The sequence below is a fragment of the Micrasema longulum genome, unplaced genomic scaffold, assembly GCF_059751315.1.
Source record: "Micrasema longulum isolate JH-2025_06_02 unplaced genomic scaffold, ASM5975131v1 h1tg001048l, whole genome shotgun sequence".
Lineage (NCBI taxonomy): Eukaryota > Metazoa > Arthropoda > Insecta > Trichoptera > Brachycentridae > Micrasema > Micrasema longulum.
Genome location: NW_028278236.1, coordinates 277,474 through 297,542, shown reverse-complemented (window position 1 = coordinate 297,542; position 20,069 = coordinate 277,474). Strand labels below are relative to the sequence as shown.

Below are 20,069 nucleotides of genomic sequence, written 5' to 3'. Positions count from 1 at the left end.
CAGCTTGTATGACCCGGCATTAGTTGGTTTATAAGATCACTTGACACTGTGTAACATTCACCATTATGCACATATTCGAAAATCCATTATTCTTAACAATGTAAAAGAGCTAAAACCGTATTGACGTGAGTAAAAGTTCCACCAAATTATTTCACCAATTATCAATATGACTATTGCTTCAATCAGGCCCTTCTGGTGTTTCTGTTTCACACGAATAATATTCTGGCATTATTGATTTTTCAGCAATTTAATTCCCGTAAGTTAAAACTGGAAGAAAGGATGGTTAAATAAAGGGTGTAGTCAAAAAAATTCAAACTTGAGTTAAAAAGTTCGAAAGATGTGTTATTGTTGTTCATATTATCCTTAATTTTTACCTCTAAATTTATGTCCATTATGATATTCAGTCTAAATTTTTTTTTTACCATGCCGCGAGAATATTTTTTAATAACTTTAAGAAAAGGTTGAGTTTTTCTACTGACGTTTCTTGGTGAAACTGTATTTCAATTGTAATAATAACTTTAAATTTATTATTAAATTTTCGATCATAACTCACATTAAGCAATTTTCTGTATTTGACTTAATATGTATTTTATTATTGTTTTTGTTATAATTATGGATAAATTATAAGGCGCAAAGATTCACGAATGTTGATTTTAATTTGTATTGTGGATAACTAATATAGCGCATCCCTAAGAGCCGGCCGACTGAGACCCGTAGGATTAAGTGAGGCCCGAAAGGCCGAATTTACTAGCATGTACACCTAGCAAAAGCTGACTGATATTATTTTAAATATCAGATTTTTCTGTTTTCACTGAAATCTTTATCAATCGAAGTCCGCCGGACTGATCAACTGAGGCCGTAGGGCCGATGAAACCAGGCTCGAGAGGCTGATTACATGAGGGCCAAAAGATCGTATTTTTTAGGATGTAACAGTCAATTGTTTTTTTAAAAAGATCTACAATTATTTTTAAGTCTTACTAAAAAATAAATATGGATCTATTTAAGAAGGTTATTTCATTGGGTTCCCTTTTAATTCTTTTTTTCATTTTATGTACTGTTTAAAAATTTTAATTATGCTTTAATTTGCTTATTTACTTTTAAATATGTTTTTTAAACTCATGGCTGAATCAGTCTGACGATGTTGCGAGAAATAAATGTGTCACCTTGCCATTAATTAAAATGTTTTTTTTTTTTATTTCAATCAACTTTCACCTAATTTTAATATGTTCCACTTGTCTTGAGATTAAATTAATGTTTGAATTTACTTTGTATATTTGCGAAATTTAAAATGTATTTTCTTGTGTAATTAAAAAAAAACATTTTATATTACCATATATTTACTATAATTCTTCAATGTCGAATGTTTTATTTTGTTACAGGTGTCTATTACTTCACGAAAATCATTAAATCGGAAGAGTCAAATCACGATGCATTCTCAGAAAACGTAAGTTGTATAATTTTCCAATACTTAACATTAGAAAATAACTTTAAACCATAAACATGTTTTAAAAGGGCTGCAATAGTAGGTTTTGCAATGATTAACCACTAAGATTACAAAGGCATTTTTTCATATAATAGTATTTGTAAATTAGAAATAAACTAAGTATTAATGTACGTATTTTTTTCTTATTTTAACAAGTTTGTTTTAAGGAAAAAGCAATGTTCTAAGGCTCTAATGACATAAAAAAAACTACATTTTAGCGGTAAACCTGCATTTTTCATTATAGTGCTTTGTTTGCATTCCCAAATTAAAAAAAAAAAAAAATTATAGAAATATTGTCATAAGCATAATTGTATTTTACTTATATTCATTGCCTATGATTATATTTTGTTTGATTTTAGAATAATCTAAAATGGTATAAAATAGCGTTGCGATTGCTTTTATTCACATTTTGATTGCGATTTTCTGTTATATTATTTATACATTAAATTAATATTAATTGATAAAAATGCGAAACGATAAATAAATACTGCACATTTAAGATGTTAAGATTAAAACGCGATTTTGTTTTTCTTTTAATTGTTTAATTTCAACTGTTTTATCATAAGAAGGGATGCTTCGGCAAAAGAATCATTTAAGCTGGGCAACAAATTAAAATATTTATTTTTGCTGAAGTTTATCATACTCTAAGTATTATTTTTAAACATTTTTTAGTTCAAATTAGAAAAACATATTCTAAACTGACTAAAGTGAAATTATTACTGCGCCTATTAAAAACCCTTTACGTGTTTTTTTAAATGTTGAATGTCGTGTTAAAGCACCTTCTACTTCTAACACGTATAATTTTTACTTTCTCATACATGCAGAATATAAATAATGGTTTTGGTCCAGAACGAAATTGTGGTTTATAATCTTGATGTTTGTTTTTTAAGTAATATATCCACATCAAAACTATTTCATGGAGTCTACTCAGAAATATACTGGTACGCAGGTTAACGCCTATCTGAGTACTATTAACAACATGCATGCGTGCAAAAAAGAATTTTCGTGTGCACAGGGAAAAATACAAGTCACGCACGCGGTGTTGAACACTCTTTTAATTCTTTTTTTAAATGAAGGGATGTTGACTAGTTCTTCGAATAACCTGTAAAAATTAATTACTTTATAAAAAGTTACACAATGTAAAAAGCCGTTTCGTTTTAATGTTACGTTTGTTTTGCTATGTGCCATATTATTTTCGTTTTGAGCTGGTTAGTTAGTAGTTTGATTCATTAAATTGAGAGGAGATCGGTGCTGTTTTGCATAAACATACTTTATGAAATTGAGAACTCTATAGTTTGAAAGGAAGGCTGAAGTTAGCACGTTTGCGTTGTAATAAAAACTTAATTTGTTTTATACGAAGCATTTTAGTACTCGAAACATAAGTTCAATATGAACATTTTCTCAACCATTTTTTACATGAAATCAAAATGATCACATTTACGCTACAGATGCCTTTTCAGAAACAATATAATATATATTTGAAAGACAAAAATAAATTTGTGTCTAAATTTGTTTCCGGCTTATCTGGGTTCGAACCCCGGACATTTTTACTAGTCGGATAAGTTTAGCTTATATGATTTAATATAAAATTAGTTTTCTGTGTCCATACGAATTAAGAACACAGTTCTGTGTGTGAAATAGAGTTAGAACTCTGGACGAGTGTTTTCGACTCGATGGCTGCTCTCAGGTAAAAATCCTGAACATGGATATCAAAAGGATATAAGTTCGCCGCATTGTATAGTGGTTGGGGCATTCGCCTACCATTCTTTAGGTTTCAGGTTCGATTCCTGTAGTGTGGACATTAAATAATTATATTAAGGTTGTTTAAACTTCAATATTTCACTGTCCCTGGACTGGCACCTGAAGCGTAGGACAAATCACATCATTTCTTTTCCGCACCTAATGGTGCAAAGGGCACTGCATTGGTACACCAATCACTTGGTCATTTTTGTTACATAAAGGTAAGATGATCAGGCTTACCCTTCAGATACCAGCCGATTATTCCTACTTTTGACATGTCCATATTCGAGTATTTGATGGACTTGATAGTGCCATGTATTTCTCGGTCGTCTTCGTTTTCTGCATCCATCAACATTCGCATCGCAGATCCTTTTAGCCTTTCTTTAGCTAATACAGCGTTCTAAATTATTACATTGATATTTATTTCATTCATTAATGGTTCTTTGCATAGGTTTTAGTAGCCAGTAGATCTAGATTATGTTTATAGGGGTTGGACGATAAAACTGCTCGTGTTCTGGGTACCAAAGTAAGTAAGGTTAGATTCTGAAATCCGGACCACTTAGTATTCCTTCTTCAGAACCTTTTTTCTTTTCCCTTTAGAGCTGATTCATAGTAATGAAGGAACGATGTGACTTTTTATATAGATCACAATTTTATCAATAAAATGTCCATGTACTCTACATACCCAATAATTTAATTAAACGTGGACACAATACACGAGCACTACTTCGCGGTCAAGTATTTTAACAAATTTATTTAGGGCATTTATTTTACTGAGCTGCAAATGAAATTTTAATATTTAAATCAAACAATGAATTGCATAAAAAAATAACTTTATTTTTTATTTTTACAAACAAACAAACAACAAACAAACCATCGCGCCGTTTCCCCGTAGGGGTAGGCAGAGAGGACAGAACGCCATATCACTCTATCTTGGCATACAGACCTCGCTTCGTCTACATTTATACATATTTTCCTGCACGCACGCCGATTATTCCTACTTTTGACATGTCCATCTTCAAGTATTTGATAGACTTGATCGTGCCATGTCTTTCTTTTATTTGTTCGAAAATACCCTAACGGGGCGATACAATTGACGTAGTAGCTTAAACTGCTCAAAGTTGGTACACAATGATAAAGTGTATAGATAAGTGGTCATTCATCATGCCCCGACTTAACACGGATTTTCTAGCAAGTCGGGGCAAGTTTACAGGCATAGGTCGTTCGGGTTGTGTCAGTGAAAACTGTGTATCTGTACTCAATAAAAATGAAATTTAAAAATATAAAAATCGCAATTTCCGTACTCATTGGTGCATAGAGTACCGCATTCATAAATCAAATGCAGTATATTTTTCTTACTCGCTACATTGCTCGTGGTGTAATGTTCAGCGCATGTGCTTACCGTGCGAGAGGTTTCTGCTTCGATTCCCGACATATTTGAAATGAAACATTTATCTAAAAAGGTGTTTTCACATTAGAGTATTTCATAGTCATAGATGATGTATGAATGTAGAGAAAGAGTCTGTATGCCAAGATAGTGTTATGGCGTTCTATCCTCTCTGCCTATCTCTACGGAGAAACGGCGTGAAGGTTTGTTTGTTTCTTTTATTAGTGTCCTTGTTTAATATCAATAAAAACTGAATGTTCGTGAGATGGAAATTCATTTCACTGTTGGCAATTTAACGCGAATCTGACTTGACCTAATGTATTTTTATTTATTAATCATACTTCGAAATGCATTCACCTACACCCAGAATACATAGGTATGGAAATAAATTCGAAATAATATTTGATATTTTTAATACAAACTCTGTAAATGCTTTGAAATGTAATCTAACTCGTTATTTTTTAGAAAAGAAATGAATTTATTTAAAAATATATTATTAAAGTTTACTATATTTTTTTGGATACGTATTTTTGTTTATTTCTTTATGTAAAAATTAAACATTTGTGGATTTATTGCCAAATTCCAACTTCCTTCAACCAACTGATAAAATAAAGGTGTTTTTAGGATTATTTAAGCTTTCATATTGATCCAAAAAACGTATTATTTATAAAATCTTATTGTAGCGTTATCTTTATTTTCATTATTACCTAGCTAAATACTAATTACTTTATGTTTATGTAAATTATTATCAATTTTAATTTGTTATATTTATGTTTAGGGCATAAGGTTTTCTCACTTTAATTGTTTTAACACAAAAAACTGGACAAACTCAATTTTTTTTTGATAAATCTATCCGTTCCAAAAAGAAGAAAAAAAAATATTTTCTGACGTTGCTTAGTATGTGGGTGAAATAATTCAATCAAATGAATCTCACCCGCACCAATAAAGATTTCAGCTCTTTAACTTCACAAACGTCAACAGATGGAAGAATCGAAAGAAATATAGATGTTCAAATATCAGCAGAATGGTGAATGTTACACAGTGTAAAAAGTGCCTAAAACTGATCACCTTACCTTTCCGTAGCAGATAATCAAGATACCTTGCATTTAGTTTAACAATGTGAAAGTACACGCGGTAAAAATAAAAGCATTTTATTATATTGAGAAGTTTCTCGAAAGTTTATGAAAAATTTAATTGAAATGACCTTTTTTGAACTATTTCACGAGTAAAATCGGGTAAATCAATTAAAGGGTGCTGTGATTGATTTCTGGTTTCGGGAAGCCAAATAACCAATCAGTAGAACTCTCCGACTAGAACTTGTGACGTCATGTGCGGAGTAAAGTCAAAATTAGGAAACTTTAAAAATTGCAGCGCAAATAATACGATACATGAAAATTCTAAAAAATATTTTTTGGTTTAGTTTGTTTGATGGCTCAGTTGTATATAGGTATAACAATTTTTTTTTTAGTTATACTATTCGTTGTATTTAAAAACATCCTTATTAATTTTACAAATGTCTAACTGTCAAAAAATATCGGTTTTCTCTTGTTATGCATGTTTTCATATGGAAATAAATTAAGTAAACAATCTCTCAGCCCCATATCTAATAAAAACGTTGTGATAGTTTGTATGATAAATTTAATTCTAAAACTTGTAACTATTGTTTACATATTTCACAAACCCTAGGCTCCATAGATATGGCAATCAGTATGAGGACAAGGCTAATATATTTGGTTCTGGACTTGATAGTTATAAATGAGTCTGATTTCTTTTTTCTCTCGCAATATTATTCCTCAACTTTTCTTTTTATTTAAAAATATTTTTCCTCTTTTTGTTTTTTTATATTTATGTATTTATTTCGTCAATATTTTTGGTTGCTTGTGTGTATTTACCTACTTGTTACTATTGTTATACTTATGCAATTTTATATTTTTTTGTTATGTATTATAATAAATTGAAAATAAATGGATTCTGCAAATAAATCATGTTTTCGGAATATCGGCATATGTTCATTTAGTTTTTTTTTCTTTATCTTTTCTTTTTTTCATGTTCATATCATACCATATATGTGTGCTATTAACTTTTAATAATTAATAAAGGAATGGCCCACGCTCAGACGTTTAAGTATTTGTGGGCATTTTTTCCAATTCATGTTATAGCTTAATTTTAAGATGTATTTTTCTTAAGTGTATTTTTGTGATTATATCTCTTTGTAAATAGTATGTGTATGGAAAAATTAAAAAATAAAGGAAAAAAAAAAAAAAAAAATTTTATTTTATTTTATTTTATTTTATTTTATTTTATTTATTTGGATAACCAACAGCTATAATTATATCATATTTTTATAACAAAACAAATAACAAATAAGCCAATTACAGGTTTTCACAAGTAGCATCACAATAAGTTAAAAAAGATTCTCGAACATAAAATGAATAGTAATTAAATGTAAATTTAAAAGAAAAGAAAAAAAATACTACGAGTTATTTTGAAAGCAAACGCCGCACGTTATTAAGATTATTTTCAAATAAATCTATGTTAAATGATTTATTTAGTACATTAAAATTATTAAAAGTTCGCCATAAATATAAATATTTATGTTCAATATATGTTAAAGACAATTTATGCCGTTTATGTAAAAATAAATAAACAAACTTCATTTAAGGTGATGTAAACAATCATTTTTTTTACAAATCAATGTAGGTCTGTCAACATTTCGGTCAACCATTACTTAAAAGAAATTATTTCAAGTTATCTTTGTATGTAACTGAGCAACCGTTTTAACAAACAAATAAATGGAAAAACCATTTTACTTAACCACTTAACTTCCGACATATTCATTTTTTTCATGTCTCTACGGCTTACCGTTCAAAATAAAAATAAATAAGTCGACAGGGTGAAATGGGGACGCGGATAAAGGTTTGATAATGAAAACTTCATACGATGTAGAAAGAAGGGGTAAAAATGCAATGGAAATGGAAAGGAAAGGAAGAAATCAATTATAAAAATTATAACATTTCAACCGTCTTTTGAATCTCGGAAGACTACGAAGAAGGCATTTCATCTGCACAGCTATATTATATTCGGTACAAGTAACTGCTGCTCATCATTAGCTGGATTACAGTGCAGCTTGCTAGACTCGTGAAGCAACATTTACAGTTATTGGTTAATTACAATAATTAATATTTCGGTTGATTCATTTCCATTTTTGTAAAAAAAATCATCTCGAAAGAAATGAGACAAGTTATGGTCCTGTGGGTTGTGTCGTGGACTCCGGATCAGTAGGTCCGATGTTCAAACCTCACTCCACCACAACTTTTTTCTTATTTTCTAACAAAGCTATTTATGTATATAATTTCTAACACATTCGATTATTTTTTTAATGAAATATTACCGTTCTTAAAATAACTCACAATTCGAAAACAGAAATCAAATTGGGGTAGATTGAGCTTCGATCCTCGGACCTTTGATCCATGAGCCCGCAACACTAGCCACAGAACCGCAACCCGATTATTTTTATTACGTAGAACTTAAAATTTATCCTAATTTAAAAAAATATATTAAGAATTAGCATACTGTCGAAATCACTCGTCCAAGGTTCTAGTTCTATATTTTACACAAAATTGTATTCATAGCTCTCTCGAATATGGCATAATATAATTCGTGTCCTTTAAATTTGCATATGAAGGATACAAGAGTAAAACATATTTATCGACATTTTAACAAAAAATGTTCATAAGGTTTGTCAGTTATTTTTTATTAAATTTTCCTCTATGGATCCTCTGTGCTTTGTATTTTGTATTTCAATGATAAAAAAATAATAAAAAGCTGTTGGTAGAACTGCAAAATCGAAGAGAAAAAACAAGTTTAGGCACAAAACATCGCAGCTTTTAATTATTCAGTTTTTATATTTTCTTTTTACTTTCCTAAATTGCGCCGTTAACTTTTGCAGTTAAACCTTCGTAAAATAATAACTACTGCGACTAACAATTGCTTTACTTTGTACAACGTCAGACAAGGTTACACATACTCGTATTATTAAATAGACATTTTGTATAGTTCGACGGTTTGATGTGGGATTGGGATTTTTTTTCGTGGCTACGCAAGATTTACATATTCTGTAATGTTAAATAGCATTTAACTTATCAGTAAATTTGTACGGCTTGCCTATATAAATTAGACGAATAAGTAGTACTTATTTACTTATTTTTAGTAAGTACTTATTTTTTTACAATTGAAGATTTTAGATAAATAATCTAACAAGACATCTTACCTGTTATTTTTCAAGTTAGTTTTTTTATGATAATTAAAACATCTAATTCTATCGTTTTATGAAACACGAGCATCGTAAGCTTTGCTCGTCCGGGATTTCCAGCCAGTCAGAGATTCAGACGTCATGCTGTATGGGCCAGGAGACAAGGCAAGATCGCCTGAAGTTAGCGCCGACACACGTACAATTCGTTTCGCCTCCAAAACTAGTGTCCGACCGAAGATCAGTTTTTTCCCGAAGCCGATGTTCGGTTTTTGCCCTCAATCATACCTTCAAAACACTTCAATCATACCTTCAAAACACTGAAAAGTGTATAGTATTACACTGCAAATTCAGTACTGCTAAGTTTTATAATAATATTTTTTTTTTTTTTATTTGGGAAAAAAACAACAGTTTTAACATATATTGTATACAAAAAATAAGAATAAATATAAACGAGAATTGTGAAAACAGTCAATATAAATTGTCCACTGTGGTGTAAGCTATTGATTATGTACATTATCGGCATAAAAATAAAAGTAATTTAACAATTGAGAAATGTTAGGCACTTAGAAGTTGCAAATACAATAAAAATACATATATTTGTATACAGTAATTCAAATAAAATAAATAGAAATAAGATAAATTTAAATTTAAAGAATAAAAAATGGTTTCGTCAAAAAAATTCGTTGATTGTAATCGTTGGAACACAATTTCCCAGTGCAAAATACATTGCGTTATTTTTAAAACCACGAAATACCTACTAAATAAGGATATGTTTGTGATGTACAAATAACAGAAAAATCCTTTTCCGAGACGTGTCAGCATTTTAATTCATTAAAATGAAAATTGAAATTTATCGCGTAAACATTTTTAAGCTGGGAATAGAACAAAGCAGAACAAAACAAAAATAGAAAAGTTTCTTTTTTTTAAACTAATTTTTTTATTTTTTTTTTGCAGGTACACAAACTATGAACATAATTAAACATTTGTTAATAAATATTACTGCTTTCCAAATGTAAGCAAACGGTATTCGGTATATTTTTTTAATAAACAGATCAAACTTAGTTTCAGTTTTTATTATTTTTGATGAATTAACCAATCATATTGTGCCAGAGCACAAGATAGATACATAAAGCATACAACAAATATTTGTAAAGCTGGGAGTTTCATTTTATGATCCTTCAATCCCACAATAATATTCAATTTTGATTTAATGGATTTACTGATCAAACATGATCAGAAGAATACTGTCCCTCTTACATAAGTAAGAAATATCTTTGATTTCGACGTGAAGTTTGCTCTATTTCTGTAAATTGGTTTCAGTTTAACAACAGTATTGAAATTTATTTTCTGCGTTATTTTTATATTTATATTGAAATTGTCATAGAAACTCTCGCTGTTATTTGTTATTTCAATAACTTTTCTTTGTAAGATTTTCATATGCTCCCAACGGTACAACAAGTGTTTCTGAATACAAAAGGGGTAATATATATATATATATTTAATTAATTTTTCACGCCCATAAGGCTTTTACATACATGAAAGTTATATAAAATATGAGTAAATAAACAACATTAAATTTAAAATATACAATATAAAGCAACAAAAGATAGAACAGTGTTTAGAAGTAAAGTTGGTATAAAAAAGAAAATGAGTATATAAACAACATAAATTTAAAAAAAAAAAACAATATAAAGAAATAAAATATAGGAACAGTGTTATCAAGTATAGTTGGTATAAAAATAAAAAAAAAAAAATGAGTGTATTAACAACATAAATTTTAAAAAATACAATATAAAGTAATAAAATATAGAACTGTGTTATCCTAACCCTATCCAAACCCTAATCTACACGTAATGATGCTATTAATTGTTCTTTCATTGGAGACATGAGAGATTTCAAATTTCGAGTCTTTTTAAAATCGAGATGCTAGTACCGAAATTTTAAAACTTCGAAATTTCCATCCAAAAATTTCGGTCCTCAAGCCTCGTTTCATTGACCATTCAGGCTTCAGTTGATTAATTAGAATCTCGGGCGCTGTGAAATTTCACCCCTTTGAGCCTCACAGTTTATATTTTGCTGTTAGGATCTTAATATGAGAATGAACGGAGTTGTAGTCCTGTGGCTAGTGTTGCAGAATTACGGATTAGAGGTACGAGGTTTGTACTCCGCTCTAGCACAACTCGGTTCCCATTTTTTTATATTTAGTTGCTTACAAATAGTTGAAAATGGTTCCCAAAATTGAAATATTTAGATAAATCATAAAAACGCAAAAATTAAAAAAAAAAAAAAAAATGCTTGAGCCTTAATTGCAAATAACAATTATAACTTAGTCTTATTTTAACTAGACACTCTAAGGGTGAAGTCCATAAGGGTCATAAAAAAGAACGGTGCAAGGATGAAACCTTGGTGAACTCCGATGGTGACCTCAAAACCAATCTGTGACAACATCGATCATTGTCAATTCTTATTCTGCATTCGCTACTTAAGTGAAAGGCTTTAATAAGTTCGATAAGTTTTATCGGCATTTTTCAGAGAGGTCTATGCGGACTATCAAACGCTTTTTTGTTATTCATAAAGCACATAGCCAAGGAACTATTAACTAAATTATCCTGATACCCATAACCATCTCTACGGGTGCCCACTTGGTTAAGATTATCTTCAGTATATATATCTCACTGCTTTACGTTTGTCACGTTCCATTATTTTATCCCAGTACTGTCCGAAATCCAAATGGGTCTTCTTTCCTGTTTAGGGCCAAGTATATCATTCATGGAAGAAACAGGTGCTGGTTTGAGATATCCCCTCTCCATTTCAAAAAGGTCTATAGTAGGTGGTTTGTCATTGACTTGCCCGAAGCCATGCCTTCTCATCACCAATGGGTTTCTTTTATTTCTTTAATTTCAGCATTACAAAGTCAAATACTTTTTATGTTTAAATATGACCACAGTTCACTATATTTTCACAGAAAACAAAATAACACAAAGGAAACGGGCAATCATAGCGCGTTTACTGGTTTTTTTATTTATGTTATAAGTCAATCAGCAAGTGATGTAATGTTTTTATTTTTTTGATATTTATTATTATTGGTTTGGTTGTAACAAATATTTTAGAAAACAAGTATTGCCAATGATTTTAATTGTAGCAACAGAAAGAGAAAACATTTTGAGAAGGAAATATGGAAGTCCAGTGAAACTCGTGTGAACTTCTGGAAGTATTTACAGGGCTTATGACCTATCATTGGCTGGTTTGAGCGACTACTATACACAATGTGTAACATTCATCATTCTGCCTATGTTCAAAGATTAACAGTTCCTTAACTCTTTCATTTGTTGACTTTTGTGGAGTAAAAGAGCTGAATACATTATCATGTGGGTAAGATTCATCCGGCTGAACCAATTCACCTACTAGGCAACGTTTGTTCTTAGATCGTTTAGATCTAAATAAGGGTGGAAATCCAGTCAATACATATTTGGACAAACCCAAAACATTGTTGATTTAAAATAATGTTTATAATTAACAATAAGAGCAATTCCGTAAATATTAAACGTCTACATGCGTGCGTTATATTTTTCGGTTTTCAGGACAATGTAGGAAATATGAACACACATTTAAATAATGTTATGAGTATAGGTTGTATATAACATAAGTAATATATTTACTAACGGATAGTCCAATTTCTAAAGGGTGATACGAAACATAAAAAAAATAGAAACAATTCAATAAGATCAAAAAACAAATAGCGACGACATGGCCGTATGACTAATACACGTAAAAATACATGTTATTAACCATGACCAGCTGTTTGATGATAAAACGAAAAGTTGAGATGTTTTCATGCTTTCTAAGATAAAACTGACTGAAACTCAAAGCAACCAGTTTTATAAAGGTTTAAAATGTTAACTGAACTAATCAAACACTTTCTTTAGAAAGTCTCAGGAAGTTTCGAATCATTTCTTAATTTAGAACACAATAAAAACATTCATAAATAATTAAAAACATGGTTTATTTCGATGAAATAAACATCATCATCATCATTCTATATCCACTCCCTATTAGGAGCATACTGTTTCCACAAGGAGTTTCCAGGCATATCTGTCGGCTGTCAACTCCTTTGCCAAAATAAACCTAACATAATATAAACAGTTTTAAGGATAATTCAGACGCTGACTTTCTTATGCAGGCCTTCGAGTGGCTTCTGGCCTCCCCTCTTTGTACGGATGAACGCCTCGGCATACAAGTGCACGGAGGCTGGGCGAGGCGACCCACTGCCCACCTTTTGATTCCCCTGGCCTCTGCAGTCAGAGCCCCCCAAACTGTTGTCAGCTTAACTCAACATCTGTTGGACGATCGTCAGCATCCTATTAAGGTAAGTACATTATTTTTATTATTCATAAAGTGCCATGATAGTTCTTTTCGTAATATTTTGAAAGGAGGCGCGAACCATGAAGGACGATTAAATTAAAATTAATAAACTACTCATCATACGGCTTGTTGAAAAGAGCCGCCAAAAACCGAAATCAATGGTAAAGGACATGCGAGTGTATTCTGCAAACATATCTCAAGGATTAAAAACTAGAGAAACATTACTTGGTTTTGGTTTTTAGTAAAAACTTATTTAATCGTACCGGGCCCTGGCTTTTTTTTCACATAAATGACTCTGATTCGTCACGCTTTGAGGTGAAACGTTCATTCAATAATATAAAGTTGGGAAGCAGAGTTTAGCGCAGCGAGAAAACGTTTCTTCTTCAACGCCAGTTTTTTTAGTAAAAAAACAAATTTCTGTGAATACTATTTCTTAAATTTTGCAACTCATTTTTGTTGTATTTTTTGTTTTTATCACAATGTTTACGCCAATATATTAACACCCTGAGGGTCGCATCGGATCTTGAAGATCAAGCAAGTGTTATTTTGGCTGTCCTTGAATGCTTGGGTGGATGGGGCGTTTCTTGGCCGATTACGGATGTGTGTTGCATACATCGTGGATCTGTCAGGACCCCGTATTGATTTAATATGTAAGTTTGATGATTTGTCGTATTATTTTTTATTTCGCGTATTTAAAAAAAACGTCGTTAATGAATTATTTTTGTATAAATCAATTTGCTTTAGTATTATAAACTTCTAAAGTAATTTACTGGATCTCACAGATCCAACGCGACCGTTTTTTGGATTATTTTTTTTCGTTTTTCATACAAACTGACTTCATCGAATGATTTATTCATCTATTATATGTTACCGAGAAAGTATGGAATTAAAAAAAGAAGTTCAACCTGAATAATCCGGAGGTTATTACGTGAATCCACGAATATTTACTTGACAACGATAATGGGTAATCTACCCACTCTAGGCATTTTTCAAATATAGGAATAAAACCTGGATATGACTTTGATATACCTAGTACGAAATTAAGGCTCTAATTGGAATACAACCAAAATGTCATCATACCTGAGAATTATTTTCACCACCTGTTGTTTTAAAATGTTTGTTTTGTTGTATTCTGTTGCCTTTATAAAACAATTTTTTTGCGGTGCCTTGTCAGGTACCCCCGACGTTGGCGATCACTTCAGCGAAAGCATCTCGGTTCTGCACCGGTCTTATATTCCGCAGCCAGCACAACTGCTATTGGATGTACTTGCCATAGTGATTCCTGGGAAAAGATGACCAGAGTGGTTTCTCGTTGTCTTCTCTGGTGAATTTTTCCGTCGGGGTTGCCTTCCCTTAGCTGGTTGGTTTTGGTTTGGAGGCGTCAGAAACTCGTCTTTCATCCTTTCGCTATCTGCTGTGATCACACCGTTATGAGTGTGATCCCATTGCCCAGGGTTCACGACGTGAACGCTAACGAGTAGGACTAGTCAGTAGTGTTGCTGGTGGAATTCAACTGGGCGTTTGCAGAATTTTATAGAATCACACCCTCCGGCAAGATGTGACTCACTGCGACCCTACTGACGGTTTGAACCTCTATTAAATCATGATAAAATAAAATAAAAATAAAATAATATGACTTTAATTATAAAGAATATGCCTCGGAACAAACAGAAGATCAAGGTGGAAACTCAAACGCAAAGTAGAGTGACACAGAATCAGATGTTAATAAAAAGAAAGAAGACAACTATTTCAATAATTGTTACCGGCAAGAAAAATCAATGAGGCAAATACCAGTTTTAAATTTACTTTTAATCATTCGGATGAGAATTCCAAATCTATTAGCAGAACACCGACACCTGCTGGCAGCGATCAACTGCAAATCAATCTGCCGATGATAAATAGTATGGCCAGTACCTGTCTCTTCAGTATTGCTTGTTTGGATATCCTGGTAAGGGTCTATCACGAAAATTTCTTTTTGGAAATTCAAAATTTCAAGTTGATAAAAAATTGACGGTCGCGTCATGCTTACCAAAAAATATCAGTCGAACTGAAAAATATTTACGTCTCCCCGAATGAGCCTAAAGTTTGATGTTTTAGTCAAAAACATAGATTTTAATTTTTTTTTGTTCATAAACACAAATATTTTTTGTTTTATTTTCAATCATGCTTCGAATATTTAATAACAGTAATAAAATTAATATAACTGTGATGTAACATTTAGGTCTCCCGCATTAGACGTAAAAATATATATTTTTCACAAAATTTTGGTCAATTGTTGACGGTTCGAACTCGCACCTTACATTATGTTTTGATGGTTGAAAAGGTGAAACAATACGGAACAAAATTGTAAGCCCATTTGTCCCGATAAATATACAAGAAGAACACCTATCATTGGTTAAAGAAACAGATTCAATAAGTTTTGGAAAGGAAACTCCAGACTCTGGAAAACACATAAGTACATTATATCATCATTACCAAAATTTGATGAAAAAAACATAAAAGCTGTTGATTGTGATGGTACCGCATCTAATATATGGAGTTTTTAATGAAACCATTTTATTTTTGAAAGTGCTTAAAACTGCCAGAACAAGCGGTGGTGTACTTGATTCATATAAACGAGTAGCTTTTTAAGAAAACTATGGTGCCTTCGATAGTTCAACATCTGGACCTACTTTTTTTAGTGGTTTTATAAGCAATATCTTCCAGCTAGTTGAAAACGGACTGGTGTAGGTTTGTCGGGAGTATTTAATCTTGCCGATTGTTTTACAGCCGTTTGTAAGTGGGCAGCTAGTGCTTAGCCACAAAAGACGGATTACTTAGAAATAAAGCTTTAACATTTTATATGATAACGTAAGCGATGCATAAGACGTGGGATTAGGTAAGAAGTTTAGAAGGAGGCAGGGAGAGGATCTTAGGAAAAAGAGAAATGATATGGAAAACTCCACTTCTAAGAATACATAGATGTAATGTTTCAGACGTTTCTTAAAGGTTATTAAAGAAGATAAACTTTTCACATGGGTAGTTCATTACAACAACAAAACAACTCTACGAAGTAAACAGGTAATGCTTGAATACCTCAATACTAAAAGAAATGTATGATCTCTTATTTGACAAAGAAAAAACATTTTCCCAAAAATATCAAAACCTCATAATAGAAGTTCTCAACTTTAAATAACTTGTGAATGAATTCGAAAATCGGATTACGAATACAAAATATCGAAGATAGGTATTTCAATAAACAATCTTTTTTTTCTAAAGGGAATACATAAGAACGGGTATCGATAAAGTTTTAAGCATATTTTTCATTATTTTAAGTAATAACTTTATTATTTACATTCGAAAATAATAATATTCAATAGTTATCCGCATCAGATCGCTGCATTCATCAAATGTAACGTAACTTGATCATCCGTTAAAGGAAGGCAAGGTGATCAATCTTACGCTTTAGGTACCAGTCTAAGAACGTTATTAGTTCGCGTCTAAATGCCTGGACGCTTCTGGCTTGGGAGAATGCACCTGGAGAGAAATTATGGCTTACATGTTCCACATAGGTATCAAATATGGATTAATTATGTATGGTCCTTGAAGTAGCGTGTTAGCGGTACGTGGAAATCTATGAAATACGAAACCCGCATGATTATCAGAAAACCCCTAATTTATCTATAATAAAATAGTCTTGGCGATGAAATGTCATTTATAACGAGAAATCATATCAAAAGTGCATTACTAACCTGCATTGAGAAGGCCATTGAGGAAAGGATATTTACTATAGAATTATTTAATACCCATTCCGTGTACTGCAACGGTAATGTAAAAGCTGAATTGCTTTCCGATATGGTTAGGTAGGTGTTTAAAGAATATTTCATTCTTGAAACGCTTTGTGCTATGGGACAGCGTTATGATTTCGCAACTGAGGCACTGCAGTTAGGAAAAACAATGAAAACTGAGATGGAACCTATTAATAGAACTCAACTAGTTTCGAGCAAAGAAGCAAACAGTTAAAGGACTTCCTCATCGAAAATCAAAACTTTCAAGTGTAAAAATGTGTGAACTTGATTTCTCCTTTTTTATAAATTCACCATATTACTTTTTACATTTTCAGAACTTACAGTTTTATTTTTTTGTTTATTCGTTTTTTTATGAGAATTTCCAGTTATTTTATTTGTATTAGAAACGCGCCGATAAACTTTTATAGCGATCTTGATATTGATAATTTGTTAACAAATTTGAATAAATAAAATAATAAAAAAATAAGTAAAAATAAATAAATGAGATATTATATTTTGATATAATGATATTTTGAAAATACAGAACACAATTGAATGGGCCATAGCAAAATAAAAGACTTCTTAGGGGCACATAATAATTATGTTCACGTGTATATCTTTGCCTTAGCAGTCCGTAGACTAAAACGAAGTCTCTTTGTTTATTTATCAAAAAGGGTTCTCTCTACATTAAAGCTTAAACTGGAATGTCTGATCTTCACCCGTTCTCGACAGCGGACCGGTAATTTTAAATAACCCTTTGTCGTAATGTACTTCGCTGTTTTAACTTGAAAACTTACGCACAGTTGCTCACACATAAATTTGAAAAAATAAGTGAAGTATATTTTTTTCTTTGTCTGAATCACTATTTAAATACTAATTGCTAAATTCCATAAAAAAATGTACTTCCCAAAATTTATACTCAATTTCTAGGGTCAAACTTAAGTTAAATAAATAGTTTAATCTAAGTTTTAACACATTTCTAGTCGCTTAGGAATATAATCTAATAAAAGATATTTGTATCATCGTAAAAAATATATTTTCAATAAATATGTCCCATATGTTCCTGTCACATTCAGCGTGTGCTTGTGATGGCATATTATACGTGACGATAATACGATATTCCATTATTTGTTCCATGATTGTGCAATATTGCGATGAACTAGATAGTTGTCTACTGCAACTGCTCGAAATAGAAAATCCCGTTTACAAAGTAATATTATTTTATTATGGTATGAACTATTATATTATCAGGAGCATTGAAAAGTGGTTAGATCATTAATATATATTGGCAGCGAGCGGTTTGATAAACACGTTCAATGCTCACGCAAAAAAAACGATAATATTAACTCAGACACAGCAATTTAAATAAACAGAATGTTCTTTAAACTTTGTCACATCCGAAACCACGATGATCAGTATGAGCAAGAAAATTTACTAAAATAAAATATTTCAAAAAACAAATGGTTGCTTTATTCTGCAGGGGAGAAACGAGAGGGAGGGGGGAGTCTGATATCAACCGCGTAACTGCGCCCCCCTCGCTTCTCCCCTGCAGAAGTAAGCAACCATTTGTTTTTTTTTAAATTTTATTTTCAAAAAAATTCTTCATTCTAAATATAAAAAATAATATGCTAATATGTCTTCTTGCCCATACTGATCATCTTGATTTCAGATGTGACAGGGTTTAAAGAACACCATGTATAAAGAAAAATATAAATAACACTTACGGCGAGTAAAAAAAACCCGCTAAAAATTTAATGAACGAGTATTGAAACTAGAAGAAGAAAATGAATTTGGACAAGGTTATTAATATATAAAGCATTTACTTTGTGGTCAAACATTTTAATTATTACTAGCAGACCCGACATATGTTGTCCTTCCCGAACGTTGGCTTGCCTGCTATTTGCTTGGAAAAAGACTTTTCATTGATAATTATTTACCTAGTTACTCGTTTATGATTGAATTCCAAAACTTAAAATTATGAATATTCAAATATTGAACATAAGAAGGTACATGGGAACTTTTTTATGGTTGAGTTCCAAAACACAACAGCACCATAGACAATTTAAAAAATAAATTATGTGAACATCAATAAAAACAACGATTGTTTAAATTTCTCCTAACAAATAAATAATTACCGTAATTTATTTATATTTTACACTTAACTTGCATATTTTGAGCATTTTTTATGCATTCTGCATGTTCATTTGAGCCTTTTAATGTTTTATTTAATTCGATTCCTATTTATAAAGTAGACGGAATAATAAATCACAGTGAAAAAGGATTATTAAAACTAGCTTAAAACAGGTCTGAATTTCTAAATACCCTTCTTTAAACTTTTCTCTGCTAACTGTTTCCTAGGCTCCGATAATGCCCCTAGACTTATATAATTATTATAATATTATTTCTCAAATAATTTTCCCCTTATCTGTTTAGATATCATCTGTCAACCCAGATTAACCCGTTCAACCATCTTAACTTTATATTTATTTGACGACACTAATTTAGTGATTTAAATTCAATAAATAGTTTAATTGGTTAAATTCCGTTTTACATTGGGCATAAAATGGTACAAGATCTTGTGCAAGTTCTTGCGCAGTTTTTTGAACAATAATCATTGTACCAAATCTTGGACCATTTTATTTGCTGTTTTACATTGGGCAGTTTCTTGCGCGTAAGCATACGCAGTACGTAGTATTCGACGCCATTTGCTGTTTGACATTTGACAGTTCGCAAATCGAGCTATTTGGTGACGACGCCGTTACTGACAACTAACAAAATAGTATTATTTTTGCGATCAACAACCAACCCAAGGCCTCTAAACCAACATAAATTGTGAACATTTGCTCTTAGCAGCTTTTGCAATATTTTCAGTCTGCAGTGTACCTAAAATGTTCTTCCTAAAAAAATGACAAAAAAACTCAATGCCAAAAAAAGGTTTGATCTCAACTATTTTAACTGTTTCCTTCGATTATTGAAGGCATAATTTAAGAAAAATTGATTTTTAAAAAAAAAATAACTTTCCTCTTAAATTCATTATCTTCAAAATCATAGTTTTAGTATATTTTATTTAAATGCTTT

General features: G+C 31.2%; 1 protein-coding gene across 1 annotated transcript in view; it reads left to right on the top strand.

Annotated features, from left to right (window-relative positions):
* The window catches only part of mfr (ferlin family C2 domain-containing myoferlin misfire), a 166,029-nt gene that overhangs the window by 105,344 nt on the left and 40,616 nt on the right, over nucleotides 1-20,069 (top strand). Inside the window, exons 3-4 of the mRNA XM_088232989.1 lie at nucleotides 1,380-1,444; nucleotides 13,043-13,228. Of these exons, the coding sequence (XP_088089115.1) occupies nucleotides 1,380-1,444; nucleotides 13,043-13,228 (251 nt within the window). The remainder of the gene's footprint in view (nucleotides 1-1,379; nucleotides 1,445-13,042; nucleotides 13,229-20,069) is intronic.